General features: G+C 37.1%; 1 protein-coding gene across 1 annotated transcript; it reads left to right on the forward strand.

Moving 5' to 3' along the window:
* The first annotated feature begins 504 nt into the window (after window positions 1-504).
* On the forward strand, window positions 505-21,700 carry LOC136834611 (chromatin assembly factor 1 subunit A-like). Its single transcript, XM_067097190.1, has 3 exons — window positions 505-645; window positions 1,575-1,728; window positions 21,513-21,700. Exons 1-3 carry the CDS (start codon window positions 505-507, stop codon window positions 21,698-21,700), a joined length of 483 nt encoding a protein of 160 aa, XP_066953291.1.
* The last annotated feature ends 4,008 nt before the right edge of the window (window positions 21,701-25,708 follow it).

A 25,708-nucleotide genomic window follows, 5' to 3' on the forward strand; every position in this document is an offset into this window, starting at 1 on the left:
TCTCTCTCCCAGTTCCACCTTTATAGATCCCTGTACTTCATCTTGATTTTCTGGGTAATTTATCTTGCTGTCCAACCACTCCAACTTCCTTTTTTTTTTAGTCTTAAGCAGTGATTTGGTTGAAAGTGCCTCAGTGCTTGGCTTGATGTCCTAGATTTTATTAATGAAATCAAATCACATCATCTGGTCTATATATCCTGTAGCCGGGATTAGGAGGAAATTGACATATGTTAAAAGTTGGAAGAATTAGGAATATTGTGAAAACAAACGACTTTTGTATGTACTGTATATATATATATGAATATATGTGTGTGTATATATATATATCTATATAAATATATATTGTGTATATATATATGTATATATATGTTTATATACATACATACATACATACATACATACATACATACATACAAGAGACGCGACGGTGACAGCCGCGGGAATTGACGTAGGTCGAGACACTGCTAGAAATATGATACCTGTGGTGGATATAGTTTTATTCCGATGCTCAGCCTTTCACCGTCTAGCGCCACAGAAGAAGAAGAAGAAGAAGAAGAAGAAGAAGAAGAAGAAGAAGAAGAAGAAGAAGAAGAAGAAGAAGAAGAACAAAAACAACATCAACAACAACAACAATTTTCAGTGTTCGTATTTAAGTAACGTACACATTTTAAAACGCTTGTAGACGATCGTGTAGTATTTAAATAAATACGCGTGTATAATTACACATTTATATAAATACATTTAAAGAAGAGTTGATATTCTACACGTATCTTCTTATCAGGTCCTCTGTACAATGTATTTTTTTGCCAAATTTGTAACGACATTCTTAACTAATGATATCCCTTTAGGAAACTCTGCTAAGCAAGCAATTAATTCCTGCAAAGGATTCCCCTTTAGCCTCTGATAAAAAAAAATCCACTTAATTAACTCTCCGATCAAAGGGAAACAGTATTTAATGCTCGATGAATTAATCCGAAAGGGTACTTTACTCTCTTTGTCTAATTAAATACAGTCCGCTGTTTGTGACCGGGCCATTATCAGGCGTTATAGAAACAGATTTGGTTGTAGGCAGATTTGGTAATTGTGCTTTGGGGCACTCGCTCAGTAAGATTGGGACAGGGAAGTGTCTTGTTTCACACACACAAACAGACACACACACATATATATATATATATATATATATATATATATATATATATATATATATATATATATATATATATATATATATATATATATATATATATATTTATGTGTGTGTGTGTGTGTGTGTGTGTGTGTGTGTGTGTATACATATATATGTTATATACAAAAATATATATACAAACAAGTATATACAGTATATATATATATACATATATGTATATATATATGTTGATAGATAGATAGATGATAGATAGAAAGACAGAAAGATAGATAGACAGACAGATGTATGAGAGAGAAAGAGAGACAGATAGACAGAGAGAGAGAGACAGAGACAAAGAGAGAGCCAATTTTCTGTCAATGCCACCAGAAGAATATATGCTCAAGAAAGTCCCCTTACTTTTTTATATAATTTTTTTTTTTTGCTACAGCCCAAAGGATCTCCGAGTCCTTCAAGGCCACTACCAATCCCTGCCCCAGGAGGAGGTGGGGATCTGCCAAATGAATTTCGGAAGGACCTCCCGTTGCGGTTATGTATGGAGACAGATACGGGGCTTCCAATTTCCGGGGAGACAATTCCTGAAGGTGAGAAAGAAGCCGACGGTTATATATATGCACGGTACAGTCATGTTCATCCCGCGGATAAAATGTGTGTGGAGAGAGAGAGAGAGAGAGAGAGAGAGAGAGAGAGAGAGAGAGAGAGAGAGAGAGAGAGAGAGAGACTCTTATGTTCATCCGGGGATAAGATGTGTTAGCAGTATGTCAGGGAGAGAGAGAGATAGAGACACTCTCATGTTTATCCGTATGGTAAAATGTGTAGCAATAAGCGAGAGAGAGAGAGAGAGAGAGAGAGAGATACTTTCACATTCATCTATAGGGTAAGATATGTAACAATACGTCACACAGAGAGAGAGAGAGAGAGAGGAAACTTTCATGTTCATCCATAGGATAAAATATGTAACCATAAGCCAGGGAGAGAGAGAGAGAGAGAGAGAGGGGGGAGGGAGGGAGAGAGACTAATGTTCATCCGGGGATAAAATGTGTTAGCAGTATGTCAGGGAGAGAGAGAGAGAGAGAGAGAGCAGTATGTCAAGAAGAGAGAGAGAGAGAGAGAGAGAGAGAGATCAAGCAAACATTTGTTGAATCCTGCCACGTCGGTCAGTTCTTGGCAAATTTTCAAAGAAGATATTCCTGCGTTCATTTGTCTTCATTCCCGTCAATCTCCAGCTCGTAATAAGTGGGCAAGTGATTGGCATGAATCTCTCTCTCTCTCTCTCTCTCTCTCTCTCTCTCTCTCTCTCTCTCTCTCTCTCTCTCTCTCTCTGTTAGCCTGTCAATTTGTCTGTTCCCTTTCTCCCACAGACTTTTTTTTTTTTTATTCGTTAGCTCGAGAGGATCTCTTCACAAAACTTTTTTCCAAAATTGTTTATGTATTCCGTAATTAGCCGTTATTTATGTATATTATAAAAAACTATATTCCATTTACATACATAGTAGTGAAAAATCCCATTCATAAATATGTCAGTGAAAAATCCCATTTAAAATTAAACTTTTTTTTTTCATATGATATTTCAGAATTACGTGATTTCTTGATGTATTTTCGCTAGTGCTTGGGTTATATATATATATATATATATATATATCTATCTATCTATCTATCTATATATATATATATATATATATATATATATATATATATATATCAATACTTTTCAGAGCTTAATATATATATATATATATTTATATATATATATATATATATATATATATATATAAATATATATATATATATATATATATATATATATATATATATATATATATATATACTCAGTCCTAAGTTAACAGCTGTTTCGACCTTCCTTTGTCTTCTTAGGGCAAACCTAGATTTGTAGTAGAATTACATTCTGATATATGGCAGATTTCAGCCCAAAAGTTATCTAAAAACAAGAATCAAAATTGTAATTTTTTTGAGTCATTCATTTAGATAAAGCATAAAAAGTTAGCTGACTTTGCTAAGCAAAGCATCCAGAGGTTAGCTGGCTTTGCTAAGTAGAACTTAATGAGCTTAGCTGACTTTGCTAAGGAATGCAAAAAGAGTGTAGCTGACTTTTCTAAGTGAAGCATAAAGAGCTCAGCTGACTTTGCTAAGTAATGCAACAAAAAGAGTCTCTGGCTGTCTTTGCTAAATAAAGCGCGTAAAAGAATTGTCCCTATAAATATGTACATCAAAAGAGCCAGACGCAAAGCGCACCAAAATTGCCCATGTAAACGAGAGCCGAAACGGCTCCTCACTCGAGCCATTCAAATTTAATTGTGAGGCCAATTAGACCAGCGGCTCACTCAATATAATGACTCTCATTTGCTGGAAGTTGTTAGAAGCCAACTGGGACGTTGCGAAGAGAGAGAGAGAGAGAGAGAGAGAGAGAGAGAGAGAGAGAGAGAGCAAGAGCCAAATTCAAAGGATGTGTCTCGCGTTTCAGCGGGAAACTTTGAGGAGTGTATCTCTAGTTTATTATTATTATTATTATTATTATTATTATTATTATTATTATTATTATCCTCATTCATATGGAACAAGCCCACATGGGCCACTGTCTTGAAATTCAAGCTTCCAAAAAATATGGTGTTTAACTATTATTATTATTATTATTATTATTATTATTATTATTATTATTATTATTATTATTATTATTATTATTCAGAAGATGAACCCCAATTCTTATGGAACAAGCCCACCACAGGGGCCATTGACTTGAAAATCAATCTCCTAAAGAATATGGTGTTCAGACTGTTATTATTATTATTATTATTATTATTATTATTATTATTATTATTATTATTATTATTATTATTATTATTATTATTCAGAAGATGAACCTCATTCATATGGAATAAGCCCACCACATGGGCCACTGACTTGAAATTCAAGCTTCCAAAAAATATGGTGTTTAACTATTATTATTATTATTATTATTATTATTATTATTATTATTATTATTATTATTATTATTATTATTATTATTACTCAGAAGATGAACCCCAATTCTTATGGAACAAGCCCACCACAGGGGCTACTGACTTGAAATTCAAGCTCCCAAAGAATGTGAAATTCATTTGAAAGAAGTAACAGAAGGTAATGGGAAATACAGCAGGAAGAAATCAGTTATTAGAAAAGAAAAATTAATGAATAAGATATAAAAAAAATGAGTAGACAAGAATACAAGTCAATTATTAAAATATAAAGGAGAGTTGTCTTAGGGTAGTAATGCCTTGCATCTTCGCTTGAAGTTTTGAGGTCCCAGTTGCACAATATACTCAGGGAGACTGTTCCACAGTCCAACGGCGTGAGGAATAAAGGACTTCTGGGCGCCTAGTGTCTCATATATTTAATAATAATAATAATATGCTTTCCTTCAGCTCAGGGCCATATACTTGGTGTAACTTCTGACTCATATCTTACTTTATTTAGAAAATTTCTCTTCAGTATTTAAAAAAAAAAAAAAAAAAACTATTTTGGGAGCTGGACGTTGCCTTCAAAAGGCAATTATTAGTTTTACGCAACAGTCACAGACAAATGCCATGAATTTATATTTTTTCAGAAATATATCAGAAAATAAAACTGCGCAATCGAGTTTCCCGGACAGCTGCTACAGCGTTTAATCAAGGCTACCGAAAATAGATCTCTTTTTGAATGGTCTGGGTATAATGCTGTATGGCCCGCGACCCATGAATCTTAAACCATGGCATGGTGGTGGCCTGTACTATACCGTTGCCAGAAGCACGATTATGGCTAATTTTAACCTTAAATAAAATAAAAATTACTAAGGCTAGAGGGCTGCAATTTGGTATGTTTGATGATTGTACGGTGGATGATCAACATACCAATTTGCAGCCCTCTAGCCCCAGTAGTTTTTAAGATCTGAGGGCGAACAGAAAACGTGAGAACAGAAAAGGCTCGGACAGAATAAAGTGCGGAAGGACAGACAAAGCCGGCACAATAGTTTTCTTTTACAGAACACTAAAAACGGTTCTACTTCCAGCCCTATTATACAAAATCCTGTTTATGAATCCGGACTCTGAATTCAAGAAACAGTGATTAATCCTAACCTGCATTCAGGAACGAATGCCAGAGATTTGTACTTTTTTTTTTTTTTTTTTTTGTTCTTCATGTCGACCCTTCACCCAACAAAGGGAATTCCAGTTTCATACGAATTCCAAAGAGGGTATTCACTTCAAAGGGCTTTGGCATCGCTGACGGCAAGGGCTGCAGAGACAGAGAGTTAGACAGACAGACAGACAGACACATTCATAGCTCCGTTAATTACCGTTTTAGCGCTTCGAGTTTTTTACGTAGCAAATAATTTCCCAGCCGAGAGAGACCTCGTGGTGGAGGGGAGGGAGGGAGACGCATTCATTATGAACGTCAGATGGAAATTCCTTTAACACAGATTTTGTTTGCAAGTTTTTTTTTTTGTGGAAAGTCTTTAGTACTGTGCAGATTCTCTCTCTCTCTCTCTCTCTCTCTCTCTCTCTCTCTCTCTCTCTCTTTACTTCTGCTTTAAGCTTATTATACTTGTCAGTCTAATCAAATGAAGTTGATTTTTGTGGGCATTGCAAATATTGCTTTGGCATGTCTTTAGCGCTGTGCAGATCTCTCTCTCTCTCTCTCTCTCTCTCTCTCTCTCTCTCTCTCTCTTTGTGATATCTCTTCTTTATGAATAATATGTTTGTCCATCAAATGAAGTTGTTTTTCAAAGTATTGTAAATGTCGCTTCTTAGAATGATCTCTCTCTCTCTCTCTCTCTCTCTCTCTCTCTCTCTCTCTACTTTGCGTTATCTGTTCTTTATACACAATATATTTCTCCATCAAACGAAGTTTTCTCAAAGTATTGCAAATATCGTTTCTTAGAATGAGCATTCGCTCTCTCTCTCTCTCTCTCTCTCTCTCTCTCTCTCTCTCTCTCTCTCTCTCTCTCTCTCTCTCTCTCGTGTTATCTCTTCTTTATGCATATGTTTGTCCATCAGATGAAGTTGTTTTTCAAAGTACTGCAAATGTCGCTTCTGAGAATGATTCTCTCTCTCTCTCTCTCTCTCTCTCTCTCTCTCTCTCTCTCTCTCTCTCTCTCTCTCCAGGCGAGAGATGGAGAGAGAGAGGGGTACAGTCAGCTATTTAGGAGACGAACAAAAGAAAAAAAACTTTTTAAAACAGAACGGGAGGACGAACGTTTTAGTCCCTGTTGCTTAGGGACGCGGATTAATGCTTGTCCACTCGGCGCAATTCGGGTAATGGCTGTTAGACAGCCCTGCTTCTTGCAGAAGGAGGTGTCAACAGGAGCTTGCACCATCATCAAGATGCTTGCGAGATTATTATTTTTTTTTATTACTTTTTTTTTTTTTTGCTTGAGTCGAGCTGGAGGTTGTAATTATTCTTGTGTGTGTGTGTGGGCTTTTTTTTTTTGTCTTCTGTGATGTTTTTTTTTTGTTATTAACAGATGTGTATTTGCAGCTTCTTTTACTCTCTCTCTCTCTCTCTCTCTCTCTCTCTCTCTCTCTCTCTCTCTCTCTCTCTCTCTCTCTCTCCCAGTATACACGTGATCTAATGCAGGGGTTCTCCATTTTTGTGAATATTGAATATTGTATTCATCCTTCATTCGTAAGGCTCTCTCTCTCTCTCTCTCTCTCTCTCTCTCTCTCTCTCTCTCTCTCTCTCTCTCTCTCTCTCTCTCTGTATAAACGTGTTCTAAGCCTGGGGGCTCAGTTTCTGTGAATATTATATCCATTCGTGAGGTTCTCTCTCTCTCTCTCTCTCTCTCTCTCTCTCTCTCTCTCTCTCTCTCTCTGTATAAACGTGTTCTAAGCCTGGGGCTCAGTTTCTGTGAATATTATATCCATTCGTGAGGTTCTCTCTCTCTCTCTCTCTCTCTCTCTCTCTCTCTCTCTCTCTCTCTCTCTCTCTCTCTCTGTATAAACGTGTTCTAAGCCTGGGGCTCAGTTTCTGTGAATATTATATCCATTCGTGAGGTTCTCTCTCTCTCTCTCTCTCTCTCTCTCAGTATTCAAGCGTTCTAATCCAGGGGTTCTCTGTTTCTGTGAATAGTATATTCATTCTTCATTCGTAAGGCTCTCTCTCTCTCTCTCTCTCTCTCTCTCTCTCTCTCTCTCTCTCTCTCTCTCTCTCTCTCTCTGTATACACGTTTCTAACTCAGGTGGTTGTTTCTGTGAATATAATATTCATTCGTGAGGTTCTCTCTCTCTCTCTCTCTCTCTCTCTCTCTCTCTCTCTCTCTCTCTCTCTCTCTCTCTGACCTTGGGCAGTGCTCTTGAAGGCAACCTCCCTTTCAATTCAAATTCAAACGTATTTCAATTTGCCCAAGTCTCATGGCGTTTCGTTGCCGTTCTGTCCCTACTATCAAACTTTGCTTAGCTTTCTGAATTACTTTTTATCATTAGAAATTAATATATGTATGTATATATACGTATATATATGTATATATTTATATATATAATTATGTATGTGTATATATACATATATATATATATATATATATATATATATATATATATATATATATATATATATATATATTGCTCCCCTTAAAATGGTCAATTATCTAACATCTATGTATGTAAATATTTTACATATTTATTTACATATATATGCATGTATATACATATATATACATATAAGTATAAGTATACACACACACACTCACACACATATATATATATTTATATATTTATATATAAATTATATACATTCGTCCTCTTAAAGTACACAATTATCTAACATGTACCGATCACCGTCCAGAACGAGAAACTTGTTTGTTTGTTTTCGCGCAAAACAGCCGATTGAACGACGCAAAAAATACCAGAAGTAGTTCTCGCTTACATTCCCTGATTTCCTTCAGAGAGCATTATCGACAAAAGTGGTCCCCTCTCCCCCGCCCCCGCCCCCCAGGCGTCATGTTCCCCATTTGCATAATCCAGCGACGTCCCCGAAGCCATCACAATATCCTTTTGGCCCCCCGCCCCTTTCTTTTTTTTTTTGCAAACTGCCGATACCTTCTGACCTGCTTTAGGAGTTTAAAATCACTTCTTTGGGTTTGTGAAGGTTATACCAAGTACAAATTCGCTTTAGGTTTGATTGGGTAACAGATAAGTCTGGTTTGTAGGCAAGGAGCGTTCAATAATCCCTGTGTTAAAGGAGACTCGGTATTATTATTATTATTATTATTATTATTATTATTATTATTATTATTATTATTATTATTATTATTATTATTATTATTATTATTATTCAGAAGTTGAACCCTGTTCGTATGGAACAAGCCCACAGGGGTCATTGATTTAAAATTCAAGTCTCCAAAGAATACGGTGTTCATATTATTATTATTATTATTATTATTATTATTATTATTATTATTATTATTATTGTTATTCAGAATTTGAACCCTATTCGTATGGAACAAGCCCACAGGGGCCATTGATTTGAAATTCAAGTCTCCAAAGAATATGGTGTTCATATTATTATTATTATTATTATTATTATTATTATTATTATTATTATTATTATTGTTATTATTATTATTATTATTATTATTATTATTCAGAAGATGAACCCCATTCATATGGAACAACCCACAGGGGCCATTGATTTGAAATTCAAGTCTCCAAAGAATATGGTGTTCATTTTATTATTATTATTATTATTATTATTATTATTATTATTATTATTATTATTATTATTATTATTATTATTATTATTCAGAAGATGAACCCCATTCATATGTAACAAGCCCAAATGGGCCATTGACTTGAAATTCAAGCTTCCAAAAAACACTGTGTTCATTTGACAGAAGTAACAGAAGGTAATAGGAAATACAGAAAGAAGTTATCAGTTTTCAGAAAAGAAAAAAAAACAAATTATTAAATAAACAGATAAAAATATAAGTAAATTATCAAAATGCAAGGAAGACAGTATTAGGCAGCAATGCATTGCATCTTCGCTTGAACTTCTGAAGTTCCAGTTGCACGACACCCTCTGGGAGAAGCTGTTCCACAGTCCATTGAAGCGAGGAATAAAGGACCTCTGGAACTGAGAATTTAGACAGCGAGGCACATTTACTGCATATTGGTGCTGCTGTTCAGCAAATCTAGTCGCTCTCGGCAGGCAAAGCGGATCAGGGATCAATCGTGAATACGAAAGATCTCTATTAAAATACGACTTATGAAAAACTGACAAACAAGAGACCATCCGTCGACGGTCCAAGTCATAACTGTTCATTTTAGGAAATAGAAACCAATACCGCCACGAACCAATACGAGAATGACTGCTGTAAGGACAGTTTCTCCTTCAAGGGAAGTCTGAAAAAACTTCAGGAAAACGGCCCCCGGACTTATTACTATCTCGAAAAACACCTGCACCAGGTCTCATTGACCAGGCACCCCAAAGCTGTCCCTGGGAAGGTCACCGTGACCCGAGCAGGTCAGGTAGCTGTCGATACCTGGTCCCATCCTCGCTGGGCTCACAGCTTCGAATAATCTCTTTGTTTTCGAAGGGTTGATGTGAGGTTTAACTACAGCCTACAGCAGGAGGGAGACGGGAACGTGGACCAGGGAACGACGTGGAACGGGGAATGGGGAACGGCGGGGAACAGGAACGACGTGGAACGGGGAACAGGGAACGGCCGGGAACAGGGAACGACGTGGAACGGGGAACAGAGAACGACGTGGAACGGGGAACAGGGAACGACGTGGAACAGGGAACGACGTGGAACAGGGAACGATGTTCAACGGGGAAACAGGGAACGACGTGGAACGGGGAACAGGGTGCGAAGTGGAACAGGGAACGATGTTCAACGGGGAACAAGGAACGACGTGGAACGGGGAACAGGGAACAGAAACGACGTGGAACGGGGAACAGGGTACGAAGTGGAACAGGGAACGACGTGGAACGGGGAACAGGGAACGACGTGGAACGGGGAACAGGGAACGACGTGGAACGGGGAACAGGGAACGACGTGGAACGGGGAACAGGGTACAAAGTGGAACAGGGAACAGGGAATGATGTTCAACGGGGAACAAGAACGACGTGGAACGGGGAACAGGGAACGACGAAGAACGGGGGAACGGGGAACTTGGACTGGGCACGGGAAATAACAGGGGTATCTGAATCAAGATTGATTCAGATACTGAATCAAGTAAGTGCAGCGTACTTTCAGTTCCGCATTGACATACACACACACACACACACACATATATATATATGTGTGTGTGTGTGACTATAATCACGCTGACACGTGATTTATGTCACACTTGACCACAGGAAAAAAAAGGAACACTAGGTGCAAATCCTAACCGGTTTCGACTTGATATCGAAGCCATTTTCAGAAAAAAAGTTAAGTATATCTTAGTTTAACCAGACCACTGAGCTGATTAACGGCTCTCCTAGGGCTGGCCCGAAGGATTAGACTTATTTTTACGTGGCTAAGAACCAATTGGTTACCTAGCAACGGTACCTACAGCTTATTGTGGAATCCGAACCACATTATAGCGTGAAATTAATTATATAGATGTAGATAGATAGATAAATAGATAGATAGATAGATAGAAGTGTAAAAGGCAAAACAATCCGTCCAGATTATTTTCCTCTACCTTGTGATCTGCAGCTTCCATAAACTCCTCTCTCTCTCTCTCTCTCTCTCTCTCTCTCTCTCTCTCTCTCTCTCTCTCTCTCTCTCTCTCTCTCTGAATATTTATCAGAAGTTTCGCTGAACGAAAGAAGAAGAAGACTTTGCTGACAGGCGAAGAAAAGAAAGTTTCCCCCCAACAGAAGTTCGATAGGGTTGAGCAGGGAAAAGTTTGGACTGTTTTGGCCCAAAAGCAATAAGCAGTTGAATAGGAAGGTCTGGCTATAATGGAAGAGGGAGAAAGAGTCGAAGTTATCTTGCCGAGGAATAATCAGGCTAATTTAGAGGCAATAGACCGGAAACTTTGAAGATATAAATTTAAAAACTTCGGCATTTTCAGTTATAACTTTATTTATTTCCATCACCTACGCTTCTGGATACAAATCTCATCTTCAGGGATAAAAAACAGAGAAAATGAAACATCCATACACAAGGAATCAGACTCAAATGGAGTACAGTAGTAAATTATACTTTAAACAAAATATAAATAGATAATAATCAGAACACCAGTGAGCCTCTCTCTCTCTCTCTCTCTCTCTCTCTCTCTCTCTCTCTCTCTCTCTCTCTCTCTCTCTCTCTCTCTCCTAATCCATCGCACTGTGTCAGACGAAACTAATTCTAGTCTAGAAAACCACATTCATATATATGAACTTTCTTTCTACAGCAGTGATAAAGCCAAAATAAAAATGAAAGTATACCATTTTGCACCCAGCATTTCGTGCCGTCCATTTTCATTTTTAAAAAATCGTCTGCGTATCTCGGAAATGTAAGGAAAGGTTGGCACGCTGAAAAAAAAAAAAATAAAATCACGACTGCAAAATGGTTTTCAAACCTGACGCAATTTCGACATACCTGAGATGCAGAACTTACTTTTTGGGTTAATAATTCACTTGGAATATATTCAAGGTTTTCCCGTCAGTCAAATCAGTGAGATATTAAGATAATTCTTTTAAAAGTGAGGGGGGTGAAGACAGAACAGAACCCAGTGGGACAAAGCTAGATCTTGGTAAAGAAGCAGGTATTTTTCCATCAACAAAAACGTGCACAGTTGTAGGATAAAAACCCAGTCATGTCTGTACAGAAGAGAGAGTAAATCCAGGATATTTGTCCAGCCAAGCCTTAAAGGTATAAAGGTTAAAGGTCATTTGTGAGCAGCTGAGGATAGGGGCAGGCCACTGATCAGCACCAAAGCCCAGTTCTCCACCCAACCTAGGATCTGGGGAAACCAGGCGTTGTCTGCTGATGTCTTAAGCAGGTAGATAAAAGGGCTTCTCCAAAACTCATTCCCAAGCTCAAAGTAACAGTAGGGTCATGCGTTGGCCATTGAGTGGGTTTGAACTTATGCAAGATGCCTGTTTTATTCTGAGAGTATATTTTAAAAAAGCTTTATCAAAGCCAAAAGGAAGAGTAACTATTTACACCTTTCTTTGGCATCTGTTTACAAATGTCCCAAAACTATTGCAAAAAAAAAAAAAATGACTGAACACGAAATCACCAAATCAGTTTTAAGATCATTTGTGACTGACAAATTTGACAAAATTGCGATTCACGTCAGGCAAATTCAAATGGACGTTTCCAGTCGCCACTGAAAAAAAAAATAAATGTCTGGAGTTCCATGCATGAATATTTCAGCAACATTGATGTGCAAAATATGCACGAAAAAATATTCAATAATGAAAAAAGGAAGAAATGTTGAAAATTCTCAATTTTATCGCCAGAATCAAAGGCAGGAAAATGGATCATATTTTACTGGGAAAACGTGGAGCGAGAAATGGATAGTTTTCTCCTCAATGAGCAGTGCTCTTCAGTCATACTAACAAGCATCGCAGAGAGAGAGAGAGAGAGAGAGAGAGAGAGAGAGAGAGAGAGAGAGAGAGAGAGAGTACAAAACCCATTGCCTACTGCAACTCAGAGAGAGAGAGAGAGAGAGAGAGAGAGAGAGAAGGGTGGGGGAAGAAATATTACGCACGCCTGAGGCTCATGTATCATAAACATCTCTTGATAGATTTCGTAAACAGTGATTTTATCTTTTCGCCGTCGTATTCTTCGATAATTATTACTTAGTCTTTTCCTAGTTACCCTCTCTCCTTTTTATCGAGATATCAGTTAACAACTAAATGCTTAATCTTTTTCACTTAATGGGAATTATGTGAAATTCATTTTAATTTCAGGAGTGAATGTCGGTATTTGGTAGAGTCAACAGACTTCCATGAACCCAAGATGACTCCTGAAGGAAATCAGCTTGCAGAGAAAGAGAAATAGGTTACAGGAAAAGGTGATGAATGGATAAACACGAGGGAGTAGCAAATAAAACCGACACACCTGAAATTCAGGGGACGTCAGCATCAGCATCAGCAGAGAGGAGGAATGAATGAGCATCTCGCTTGAATATTTTGGGGATCAGAAGAAGATTCCACAACTGCACTGGGCAAGGTGTTCTGCATTCTAGTTTGTGGCCAAGGTAAGACTCCTTGCAAGCTTTCAAGTATAAGATCTCATTTGCACTTCGTGTGTCTCAATATTCGTGTGTAATATATATATAAATATATATATATATATATATATATATATATATATATATATATATATATATATATATATATATATATATACATTCATATTACTAAGAAATCACAAAGTAAGCGCGTGATTTTCTTTATTAGCTAAACCAATGGGAAAGTTCAAATTGAAACGACAGAGTGTGCCAAGTATTTTCGTGTATTTTAACACATCTAAGGGGCACAAAGATGTCTTAAAATACACGAAAGTACTTGGCACTCTGTCGTTGCAATCTGAACTTTCCCAGTGGCTTCAGCTAATAGTATACATATGTATATATATATAAATATGTATATGCATACATATATATGTGTATTATATATAAATAAATATATATACATATATATATTTATTCTGAAAGGAACTGCCATTTTTCAGCATTGCTCCAATGATGAAAGACACCTTTGTGTAAGCTGTCTTCTTCAAATTTATGAGGCCATTATTGGGTAGACTCAGAGGCTCTGGGAGGAAGAACCATATATTCTCAAGGCTGTTTGTTTATTCGGGAAAGTGTCGATAGTGAGGGAGACAGTATTTGAAGGGTGGAAACATTATTATAGTAATGTTGTCTGATCTATAATTGCTGTTTTTTTCTAAAAATTAAGTATGCAGAGTGAAATAAGGCGTAAGTGTGTTAAGGGGAGAAAAGACTTTATTTTGGTTATATGGTTATACAGCTAATTAATCTTTGGTGTGAGATAGGCTGGCATTTGTTATCAATAGGAGATACATACATATATATATATATATATATATATATATATATATATATATATATATATATATATATATATATATATATATATAAATATATATATATATATATATATATATATATATATATATATATATATATATATATATATATATATAAAATTCATGAAAATGAAATTATCACCTAAAAATTCTATAGATATTTTCATAAACTTTAATGAAGAGAGAATTTTTCAAACTCTCTCTCTCTCTCTCTCTCTCTCTCTCTCTCTCTCTCTCTCTCAAATGAAGTAATCATCTGAAAATCTGGTAGATATTTTCATATAGTTCAAAGGATTTTCAACTTTTGTTCAAAGGAGGAAACTCTCTCTCTCTCTTCTTCTCTCTCTCTCTCTCTCTCTCTCTCTCTCTCTCTCTCTCTCTCTCTCTCACTGTGTATGCTGATAGTCTGCGCGGATGGTAATATCATGTTTAGCTCCCCCACCCCGTGTAGTTTTACTATCAATGACTTAGACTTATTGAATGGCTGTCATAAGCCATATACGTCACTGCATTTATTGGAAATGGATCCAGAATGATTCACGTACTCACTAACAGTAATAAAACAGAGATGAAAAAAAAAGTCTATGCACAATTTTGTTCCGAAACCATCTACAGCCAGGAATTTGGAGCCGAATTGGTTTTTGTAACTCGGAACTTTTTCGATAGGTCCAGCAGACGGAGGAACGTAGAGAGAGAGAGAGAGAGAGTGAGAGAGAGAGGGAGAGAGAGGAGTATGATACTGGAAAAATGAAAATGGTCATTTTGTAGAGAGAGAGAGAGAGAGAGAGTGAGAGGTAAGAATATGATACTGTAAAACGAAAATAATCATTTTGGAGAGAGAGAGAGAGAGAGAGAGAGAGAGAGAGAGAGAGAGAGAGAGAGAGAGAGAGAGAGAAAGGAGTATGATACTGAAATAATAAAAATGGTCATTTTGGAGAGAGAGAGAGAGAGAGAGAGAGAGAGAGAGAGAGAGAGAGAGAGAGAGAGAGAGAGAGAGAAAGGAGTATGATACTGAAATAATGAAAATGGTCATTTTGGAGAGTGAGAGAGATAGAGAGAGGGAGAGAGGAATATGATAGTGGAAAAATTAAAATGGTTATCTTGGAGAGAGAGAGAGAGAGAGAGAGAGAGAGAGAGAGAGAGAGAGAGAGAGAGAGAGAGGAATATGATACGGAAAAAATGAAGGTGGTCATTTTGGATGTTTGTTACCAATTTCCTGTTTTCATTTGTAGGTTTTAATTTCTTTAGGACATACGAACAGGTATTTTGTTATTTTATTTTATTTTATTTAAGGTTAAAGTTAGCCATAATCGTGCTTCTGGCACCGCTAAACACATGCCACCACCGGGCCGTGGCTGAGAGTTTCACGTTCCGCAGTCGAGAGTCCTGGGCCGTGGCTGAGTGTTTCAGAAAGCTCGATTGCACCGAAAAAACTTCGGCTCATTTTTAACTTATTATCGCCACGCAAACTCCCTGAAAGGACAACTCGATTTCAGAAAGAGAGAAAATCATCCAGTTATCCAGCCAGAGGAATCTCTCGCCCTCCGAGAGAGTCCTACAGAAGGGACCTCTCCCCTGAAGGACGTTTTGCAAACGTTAATCAAACGTTTGTCGTCCTGGGAAGCCCTGAGCCCAAGGGTGTGATAATAGCTGCGTCGAGTTCCTCTCGGCTTAATGATGATGGAAATAGCCCGCTGGTTGCTGCGTTCAAAGGCGTGTCACTCCTCTCTCTCTCTCTCTCTCTCTCTCTCTCTCTCTCTCTCTCTCTCTCTCTCTCTCTCTCTCTCTCCTGTGATAAATGTGTCAGCCTTTGCATTGCCAATTGCGAAATACCTGAGGACCCAGTGAGATTGGTAGTAAGTGCTTTGGTAAAGAGAGCGAGAGCGAGAGCGAAAGAGAGAGAGAGAGAGAGAGAGAGAGAGACCTTACCTTACAGACCTTACAATTCGTTCGGGTTGCCCCAGGTCCCTCAGTGTGAGGCACCTTTGATGTCTACCAGAGAGTTGCTAACGCATCTTCCGGTATATTTTGCATCTTCCAGTCTTGGATGGTCTGGGATGCATCTTAGATATTTGTCGAGCTTATTCTTAAACACATCTACGCTCACTCCTGTTATGTTCCTCAGATGAGCTGGTAGCGCATTGAATAGACGCTGCATTATCGATGCTGGTGCGTGGTGGATTAATGTCCTGTGTGCTTTCCTTAATTTTCCTGGTATAGTTTTTTGGCACTATTAATCTACCTCTGCTTGCTCTTTTGATAATTTTAGTTCCATGATGTTTTCGGTAATTCCTTCTATCTGTTTCCATGCTTGAATTACCATGTAGCGTTCTCTTCTCCTTTCAAGACTATATAAATTTAAGAATTGTAGTCTTTCCCAGTAGTCAAGGTCCTTAACTTCTTCTATTCTAGCTGTAAATGACCTTTGTACACTCTCTTCATTTGTGCAATATCCTTTGGTAGTGTGGGTACCATATTATATTGCAATATTCAAGTGGACTACGTACGTACGTTTTATAAAGCATAATCATGTGTTCAGCTTTTCTAGTTTTGAAGTGCCGGAACAACATTCCCATTTTTGCTTTGCATTTTGCCAATAGAATTGCTATTTGATCATTGCATAACATATTCCTATTCAACATCACACCAAGGTCTTTAACTGCTTCCTTGTTTGTGATTGTCTCATTATTAGGTCCTTTATATGCATATAGCATTCCTACTTTATCACCATAGTTCATTGATTCAAATTTATCAGAGTTAAATACCATCCTATTTATCTCTGCCCATTTATATATTTTGTTTAGGTCTCTTTTGTAGCGAGTTCCTATCTTCATCACAAAGCAATTTCTCTACTTATTCTTGTGTCATCTGCGAAACTTCTTACTACTGAGTCCTTAACATTACTGTCTATGTCTGCAATCATAATCACAAACAGCAATGCAGCTAACACCGTACCCTGTGGTACACCGGATATTACCGTAGCTTCATCCGATTTCTCATCGTTTGCAATCACTATCTGTTTTCTATTTTGCAAAATTCTTTTATCCATCTTCCTACTTTGTCAACAATGTTATGTTTTCTAATTTTTTTCGCTAATATATTATGATCTACCTTGTCAAAAGCTTTTGCAAAGTCTAGGTAAACCACATCTGTATCTTTTCATTTATCATATTTTTATATATGCTTTCATGGTGGACTAACAGTTGGGTTTGTGTACTTTTTCCGGTACAAACCATGTTGTCCTATATTGAACAATCTATTTTTCATTAAATGTTTCATTATATTTTTTTTCATTACCCTTTCATATACTTTCATAATATGAGATGTCAGACTCACAGGCCTATAATTACTTGCCTCTAGTCTTGAACCACTTTTGAAAGTAGGAGTAATATATGCTAATTTATGCTCATCATAAATCTTGCCTGTATCTATACTTTGCCTTAATAATATTGAAGTATACGCTTTGCGATTGAATGAACCACTTTCTTTAACAATATGGCAGGTACTCCATCTGGTCCTGCTGCTGATCCATTTTTAATTTCATTAATAGCCTGCACAATATCGGCTTCTGTAATATCTATATCTGATAAGTATTCAGTATTTTCATCTCTTATTTCTGTATCATTATCTTCATTGTCAATTCTAGGTGTAAATTCACTCTTATATCTTTCTGCTAATATGTTACATATTTCCTTTTTTTCATTCGTTAATCGCCCTTCAATTCTTAGAGGGCCTATTTCTACTCTTATTTTATTCATCTTTTTGCATATGAATAAAAATTTTAGGTTTTGCTTGATATTTTGTAGTGTCATTTCTTCTAGGTTCCATTTTTCATTTTCTTTTGATTGTATAATCTTTTGTTCTGCATTTTCTATCTTACTTTTTAGTTCCATCACTTTCCATGCATTCTTTTCTTTTGCAAGAGCTTTTTTCCACTTTCTAATTTTCTGGAACAAGATCCTTCTGTCTCTTGGAATTCGTGACTGATGCTTACTTTTTTTTCTTCGGTATATATTTTTCCACTATTTCCTCTAATATTTTATATAATATATCGGTATTTACCTGTATATCATCACTTACAAATATGTTTTCCCATTCTTTGTTTAATTCTTCATTTATTTTTGACCAATTTATATTCTTACTATAGAAATTGTATTTTCCATATCCTTCCCATTTTTTCGTCTCTTGCTTTTCTTTGTTTTCGTATGTTCTGGAACGGACTGTTAATTCTATGACATTATGGTCCGAAATACTCGTGTTATATACTATTATTTCTTTAACATAGTTCACCTCATTCACAAATACTAGGTCTAAAATATTATCCTTTCTTGTTGGTAGGTGATTTATTTGCTGAGAGAGAGAGAGAGAGAGAGAAGGTGGATGAGGATAGAGAAAGAACGTAAATTTAGAAATATAAAATGATAGCAAGTGCTATGATAAAGAGAGCGAGAGCGAAAGAGAGAGAGAGAGAGAGAGAGAGAGAGAGAGAGAGAGAGAGAGAGAGAGAGAGAGAGTGGATGAGGATAGAGAAAGAACGTAAATTTAGAAATATAAATTGATAGCAAGTGCTATGACAAAGAGAGAGAGAGAGAGAGAGAGAGAGAGAGAGAGAGAGAGAGAGAGAGAGAGAGAGAGAGAGAGAGAGAGAGAAGGTGGATGAGGATAGAGAAAGAACGTAAATTTAGAAGTATAAATTAATAGTAAGTGCTTTGATGAAGAGAGAGAGAGAGAGAGAGAGAGAGAGAGAGAGAGAGAGAGAGAGAGAGAGAGAGAGAGAGAGAGAGGGTAGATGAGGAGAGGGAATATACATAGAGAAAATAAGGGATTACCTTATTAGGAACGTCAGATTAATTAAGACAATTCTACATAACCTACATAATATCAATATATTTTTAATATCAGTATAAAAGATGGTCTGTTGCTAAGATACGACTTGTCCCAAGAGAGAGGGAGAGAGAGAGAGAATGAGAGAGAGAGAGAGAAAATCTGAAAGTTTTATGGTGGTTTGACCCAGACACCTGTTATTCACTGGAGCATTGCAAACCTTGAATGGCAGAATACTAGAAGGGGAAGTCAGTGGAAAGAAAAAGAATATTCACTCCATAAACATTCTATTATATATATATATATATATATATATATATATATATATATATATATATATATATACATTATTTTATATATATATGTATATGTATATATATACAGTATATATATATATATATATATACATACTGTATATATATATATATATATATATAAGCCATGGTAGAATTTCTTTCCATATGAAGATTCTAGGGGAGAGAGAGAGAGAGAGAGAGAGAGAGAGAACACGCACTGTGTATGTATCCCTGAATTTTCCACAAAAGAAACTTTCAGCATCTTTGAGAACTGGTAGCAGGAAAAGACCTCAGAGTGAAACAGTCCTTCCTATTTCTACACTTTTTACGATTACTAGTGTACGATCTCTCTCTCTCTCTCTCTCTCTCTCTCTCTCTCTCTCTCTCTCTCTAATACCCAAGAACACCTACCCTTCATTCTTATGATAGAATTCCAAGAAGAAGTAGAACCACGGTTTAAAATATAAATCTTCCCTGGTCTCCCCCAAGAGCCTTAGTACCTCGCCTGTCACTATGGGAGGTGGGAGGGTTTCAGGAAGAAGAAGAAGAAGAAGAAGAAGAGCTGGTTTAATCTTACACAATTCCCCCTCCCATTGTGTTCTTCTACCCCCAGTATGTAGGTGGAGCACTCCCTCGTGTAAAGAGACTCAATACCCTCCTGACATCATTATGACCATCTTCCCTTTTACCTGAAAAAGCTGGGTATAGAATATGGAAGTGACGATACAAAAAGAGGGTTTTTCTTTGGAACGGCCCCTCACCTCCCTCGTCATCTTCCAGGGTCTTCCTACTTGCTTCTTTTGTTCGGGGAATTCTCCCGAAGCTAAGACTAGATGGTTTTTTGTTGTTGTGTATGGTAGATAATTACGTAGTTGTTTTTGGGGGGAGGGGGAATAAATATGCAGGCCACGAGAGAAAGTGTATTGACGTAGGTCAGATTCCAAAGAATTCTGAGATGAAGTCGAGTCGTTTTCTAACTCATAATCGAAGGTGTCTGTTCTTTGGAAGTGCCAGACCACTTTGTCAAACAACCAGGTATATATATTTGCTGGAAAAGTATATATATGTACTGGAAGAGTATGCGCAGGCCGTCAGGCTTTTGCTGAAGTATAACAGAAAATTCCTCACTGGTGACATAAGTGCATTAAAAATTGCAATTCTATATATATATATATATATATGTGTGTGTGTGTGTGTGTGTGTATATATATTTGTATATATATACTGTACATATATATAAATACATAGATAAATATTTATATATATACATATATATATATATACTGTACATATATACATATGTATACTGTATAATATATATATACATATATACAAATATACACATATATATATACAAATATATATATATATATATATATATATATATATATATATATATGTTATGGGGGTTCTGTGTAATTAATATAATCACTTAGAAAATGTTTACTTTTTTTTTTCAAAAGATAAATTCACCAACATACAGTTTTTTCTTCAATTCATCAAATTCCTTTAATAAAAAAATGTTCACGTTTGTTACACAAGTGCGATTTGTTACAGTAACTTTTCTATTTTATATTTTCCTTTAAAAGGTTTTTCTTCACTTGTCTAACAACGGACTGAATTTGGAATGATAAAATAACGAAAAAAATACGGGCTAATGAAAAATACATTAATAAAATAATAATAATAAATTCTCAGCATTTGAAAATAAGGCCCTCAGAAGAATATTAGGAATTAATTGGAGGGACAGGATATCAAATAACAGAACTAGAGAAGTAACGGGGGTGCAACCGGTCGATGAGTATGTTAGGTTCTCACGCTGGAAGTGGCTACGCCACGTGTATAGATGACAGGGAATAGTACGAGATACATCGGGGTGGGTTGCCCCTGGTAGAAGAGGTAGAGGTAGGCCAAAGGAGACCTGGTTGATGACCAGGAGGCGGTAAGCAGGAGACGAATGTTGGAGAGATCTTGAGGAGTTGGCCCAGGACTGAATGTGGTGTGGCATGAGTTCATCGAGGCCCTGTGCATCCCCGTGGGTGCCACAGGAAATGACTGACTGACTGAAAATAATATACGAACATGAGTCTTTCTTTGGACAAGTCAAGTGAATATTGTTCGAAGCCATTAGAGAACAGAAGTATTATTACCTTCATTTAAGCCTCTGAGAATCCAACCAGATAACATCACGTAAGACAGAAGTATTTGTATTTAATCTCGGGATTCCTTGAACTCACCTCAGAGAGAGATTTCTCTAATCCAGTGGGACGACATTTCCCAAAGGAGCTGGAGAATAAGAAGAAGAAGAAGAAGAGGGAGAAGAAGAAGAAGCAGAGGGAGAAGAGGAAGAAGAAGAAGAAGAAAAAGGAGCTAAAAAAGAAGGCGGAGAAGAAAAAGAAGAAGAAGAATAGTCACTCATCAAAGACCTAATTAGCCATTCTTTCAAGTCTTTAAGCCTTTCAAGTCTTTATCTCCAAGCCTTTTGAGGAAAGGAGACGGATCAGAGGAAGGTAAGATAAATGTTGAGAGACGAAGGAAATCATTTAACATTTTCTCCCAGTGATCCATCTCCCCAAGTAATACCGGCAGGAGTTCCATGTCTTCATATTTTTTTAAATTTTTCTTCTCTTTTTCAATACTCCTTTCATTTTAGTTTCTGTAAAAGAAAACTATTGTGCCGGCTTTGTTTGTCCGCACTTTATTCTGTCCGCACTTTTTCTCTCTAAACTTTTTCTGTCCTCACTTTTTCTGTCCACCCTCAGATCTTAAAAACTATTGTGTCTAGAGGGCTGCAAATTGGTATGTTGATCATCCACACTCCAGTCATCAAACATACCAAATTACAGCCCTCTAGCCTCAGTAATTTACATTTTATTTAACGTTAAAGCTAGCCCTAATCGTGCATCTGGCAACGATATAGGCCAGGTCACCATCGGCCCGAGGTTAAAGTTTCATGGGCCGCAGCTCATACAGCATTATGCCGAGACCACCGAAAGATAGATCTATTTTCGGTGGCCTTGATTACACGCTGGAGGCGGCTGTACAGAAAACTCGATTGCGCCGAAGAAACTTCGTCGCAGTTTTTACTTGTTTACTATTTTTCTTCGTATGTAGGTGTTTTTTCTCATTTCCTTTCTTCTTTTCTCTCTATTTTTATTCTATTTCATTTTATTTCCCCACCCCCTTTTCCTGCCTTTCTTTCTTGTTCTACCATTTTTCATCTGCATTGCAATTTATTTTTCATTCTGTGTAGGTGCTTTCCTTATTTCATTTCTTTTTTTATCTGCATTTTTATTCTTGTTCGTTTTATTTTCACCCTCTTTTCCTTCCCTTCTTTCTTGTTCTGTTATTTTTCGTCTGGTTTGCTATCTGTTCACCTTCTGTTTTTGGTTACTTTCTCTATTTATATTTATCTTCTTTATTTTTCATGTTTCCTTAATTTGCTTCTTGTTCTCTCTCTTTGCATACTCTCTGTTCTGCCTCTATTTCTGGTTCTAACTTCTTAGCCTACTCTCTGTTCTGCCTCTATTTCTGGTTCTGACTTCTTTGCCTACTCTCTGTTCTGCCTCTATTTCTGGTTCTAACTTCTTAGCCTACTCTCTGTTCTGCTTGGTTCTCTCTGTTTCTGGTTCTAACTTCTTTGCCTACTCTCTGTTCTGCCTCTATTTCTGTTCTGACTTTTTTGTTCTGCCTACTCTCTGTTCTGCCTCTATTTCTGGTTCTAACTTCTTTGCCTACTCTCTGTTCTGCCTCTATTTCTGGTTCTAACTTCTTTGCCTACTCTCTGTTCTGCCTCTATTTCTGGTTCTAACTTCTTTGCCTACTCTCTGTTCTGCCTCTATTTCTGTTCTGACTTTTTTTTGCCTACTCTCTGTTCTGCCTCTATTTCTGGTTCTAACTTCTTTGCCTACTCTCTGTTCTGCCTCTATTTCTGGTTCTAACTTCTTTGCCTACTCTCTGTTCTGCCTCCATTTCTGATTCTGTTCTTAACTCCTTCTTTTCCTACTGTCTTCTTCTGAATTATCTCATTCTCTCTCTTAAACGCCTAGAGTCCCCAGACAATGGAGCAGCCAGTTATTAATAGCAATAATCCGACAGAACAGAGAAAAGGGACTAATCACAGCTGACGTCATTACCTGGTGTAATCATCGAGAAACAAAGGAGCGTCGTGAATTGCCTCAATTTCTTCCATTTGGAAGATGAGGCTTCGTCTGAATGTGGACGACTTTCATTAGAGACTTTCTATGATGACGTGTTACATACATGATGATGATATTACTCTCTCTCTCTCTCTCTCTCTCTCTCTCTCTCTCTCTCTCTCTTCTTCTTCTTCTTCTTCTTCTTCTTCTTCTTCTTCTATATCATTGTCTCTTCTAACATTTGGGGAGTATATTCAAGCTTAATCAGTACGGTTAAGATCTCTCTCTCTCTCTCTCCTCTCTCTCTCTCTCTCTCTCTCTCTCTCTCTCTGTCATACTTTATTTACTCTACATTTTTATTGTTAAGTTTCAGATCAATTATTCTTTTATGCCACTTCATACCTCTCTGACCATCGACAGATTCGGTTCCCGCCTCTCTCTCTCTCTCTCTCTCTCTCTCTCTCTCTCTCTCTCTCTCTCTCTCTCTCTCTCTTCTCCTCCTTCCAATAGTATTTGGAATATCAGCGCTCACACTCTATCAAGTAATCACGGAATGAAGGTCCCATGAAATGGGAGTTTCAGCAGGCAATACCGTACGAGCATACGGCCAGCTTAATCAGTAACAACCTCTCTCTCTCTCTCTCTCTCTCTCTCTCTCTCTCTCTCTCTCTCTCCAGTTGTTCTCTCCTAATTCATGCACTGCTCACCTTTTTGGGATTCCAATCTTCTGTACGTTTTTAGTCCCGAAGTCATAATTTTTTCTCATTAGCTTAATTTCTCGCGCACCCGGGATTATATTAGTCGTTGGCAACGCTTTAATGGCACTGTTTGTCCTTAAGTATAACTTTATGTCCTCGCATCCACTTCAGAAATGTTCATTCTGCTGTAATGAAATCAGTAAATTCGTTGTTAGATTCCGAGTTATAATATCAGTTTGGTAAGAAAGTCATTTATCCTCGTAACAATGAAATTCTTCGGAGACACTACAGTAAAATATGTCGTAAACACACGTCGGTAACTTGTCGCAAACACATTGCAAACAAGTCACATACAAATACTTATAACGAACAATAAGATTTTTCGGAATACTACTGTTCAACATGTCATAAACAAGTGGTCAACTTACTGCACACACATCACAAACAATTCGAATACCACTGCTTGTAACATACAATAAGATTTTTCGCAGACGCTACAGTTAAACATGTCGTAAACGAGTCGTCAACTCATCGCGCACACATCATAAACATATTGACAACAAGTCGACGACTTATTGGTAATTCATATCAGTGCTTCATACAACCATCATGTACTGACCAAAGGTTCATTCTCCACAGTGTCGTTAACATGTTTTCAACCTATTTGTGACATGTCAGAGATAAATTTCCACCGTGATAACTTGTTTTCAACTTGTTTGGGACATATCAGAGATAAGTTTCCACGGTGATAACTTGTTTTCAACCTGTCTGGGACATGTCAGAGATAAGTTGTCGCCATGCTAATTTGCTTTCAACCTATTTGTGACATGTCGGAGATAAGTTTCCACTGTGATTACTTGTTTTCAACTTGAGACATGTTAGAGATAACTTGCCGCTGTGATAACTTGTTTTCAACCTGTTCGTGACATGCCAGAGATATGTTGCCGCTGTGATAACTTGTTTTCAACCTGTTTGTGACATGTCAGAGATAAGTTGCCGCTGGGATAACTTGTTTCCAACCTGTTTGTGACATGTCAGAGACAAATTGCCGACATGTCTGTGACATATTTTACTGCCGGGTGGATGCACCCTAAGGAATAACTCGATAGCATCTGTCAAGCCTAAAAAATCTTCAGAACTGATTCTTCGCCGCCCATTAGACAGGAACCATCTTGACCTCCGGTCAGCCGAAATCGTTTGGTCTAGTTTCGGTAATCCTTCACAATCCTTCTTCGCGATGACAAAAGAATGAGTCTCAATAAGCCCTCTGGTTTCTCCTTTTCTTCTTCTTCTTTTCCGAAATGGAAGACTTTCCGTCACGCAACAAGCTTTTATTTCGTTCGTTCTTTTATTTTATGGGGATTTTCCAGAAACGTCGTGGAAGTTTTTTCCGTGAAACCAAATACTTTTTACAACTTTCTTTTTATCATAGAAAACGTGATGATTTTTATTTTGTTATTTTGACAGCGCTGTAGTCGTGATAGATTTGATGGATAATGATGGTACCCCAAAGTTTAGGTCAAGGATGGAAATAATAATAATAATAATAATAATAATAATAATAATAATAATAATAATAATAATAATAATAATAATAATAA

The sequence above is a fragment of the Macrobrachium rosenbergii genome, chromosome 54, assembly GCF_040412425.1.
Source record: "Macrobrachium rosenbergii isolate ZJJX-2024 chromosome 54, ASM4041242v1, whole genome shotgun sequence".
Lineage (NCBI taxonomy): Eukaryota > Metazoa > Arthropoda > Malacostraca > Decapoda > Palaemonidae > Macrobrachium > Macrobrachium rosenbergii.

What these genes read in the sequence shown, in the direction of transcription:
- LOC136834611 (XM_067097190.1), top strand. Translation starts at nt 505, where the DNA reads ATGCTCAGCCTTTCACCGTCTAGCGCCACAGAAGAAGAAGAAGAAGAA. An exon ending in AACAACAATTTTCAGTGTTC is followed by an intron (nt 646 to 1,574) that starts GTATTTAAGTAA and finishes TTTTTGCTACAG; the next exon opens with CCCAAAGGATCTCCGAGTCC. An exon ending in CGGGGAGACAATTCCTGAAG is followed by an intron (nt 1,729 to 21,512) that starts GTGAGAAAGAAG and finishes AACTCACCTCAG; the next exon opens with AGAGAGATTTCTCTAATCCA.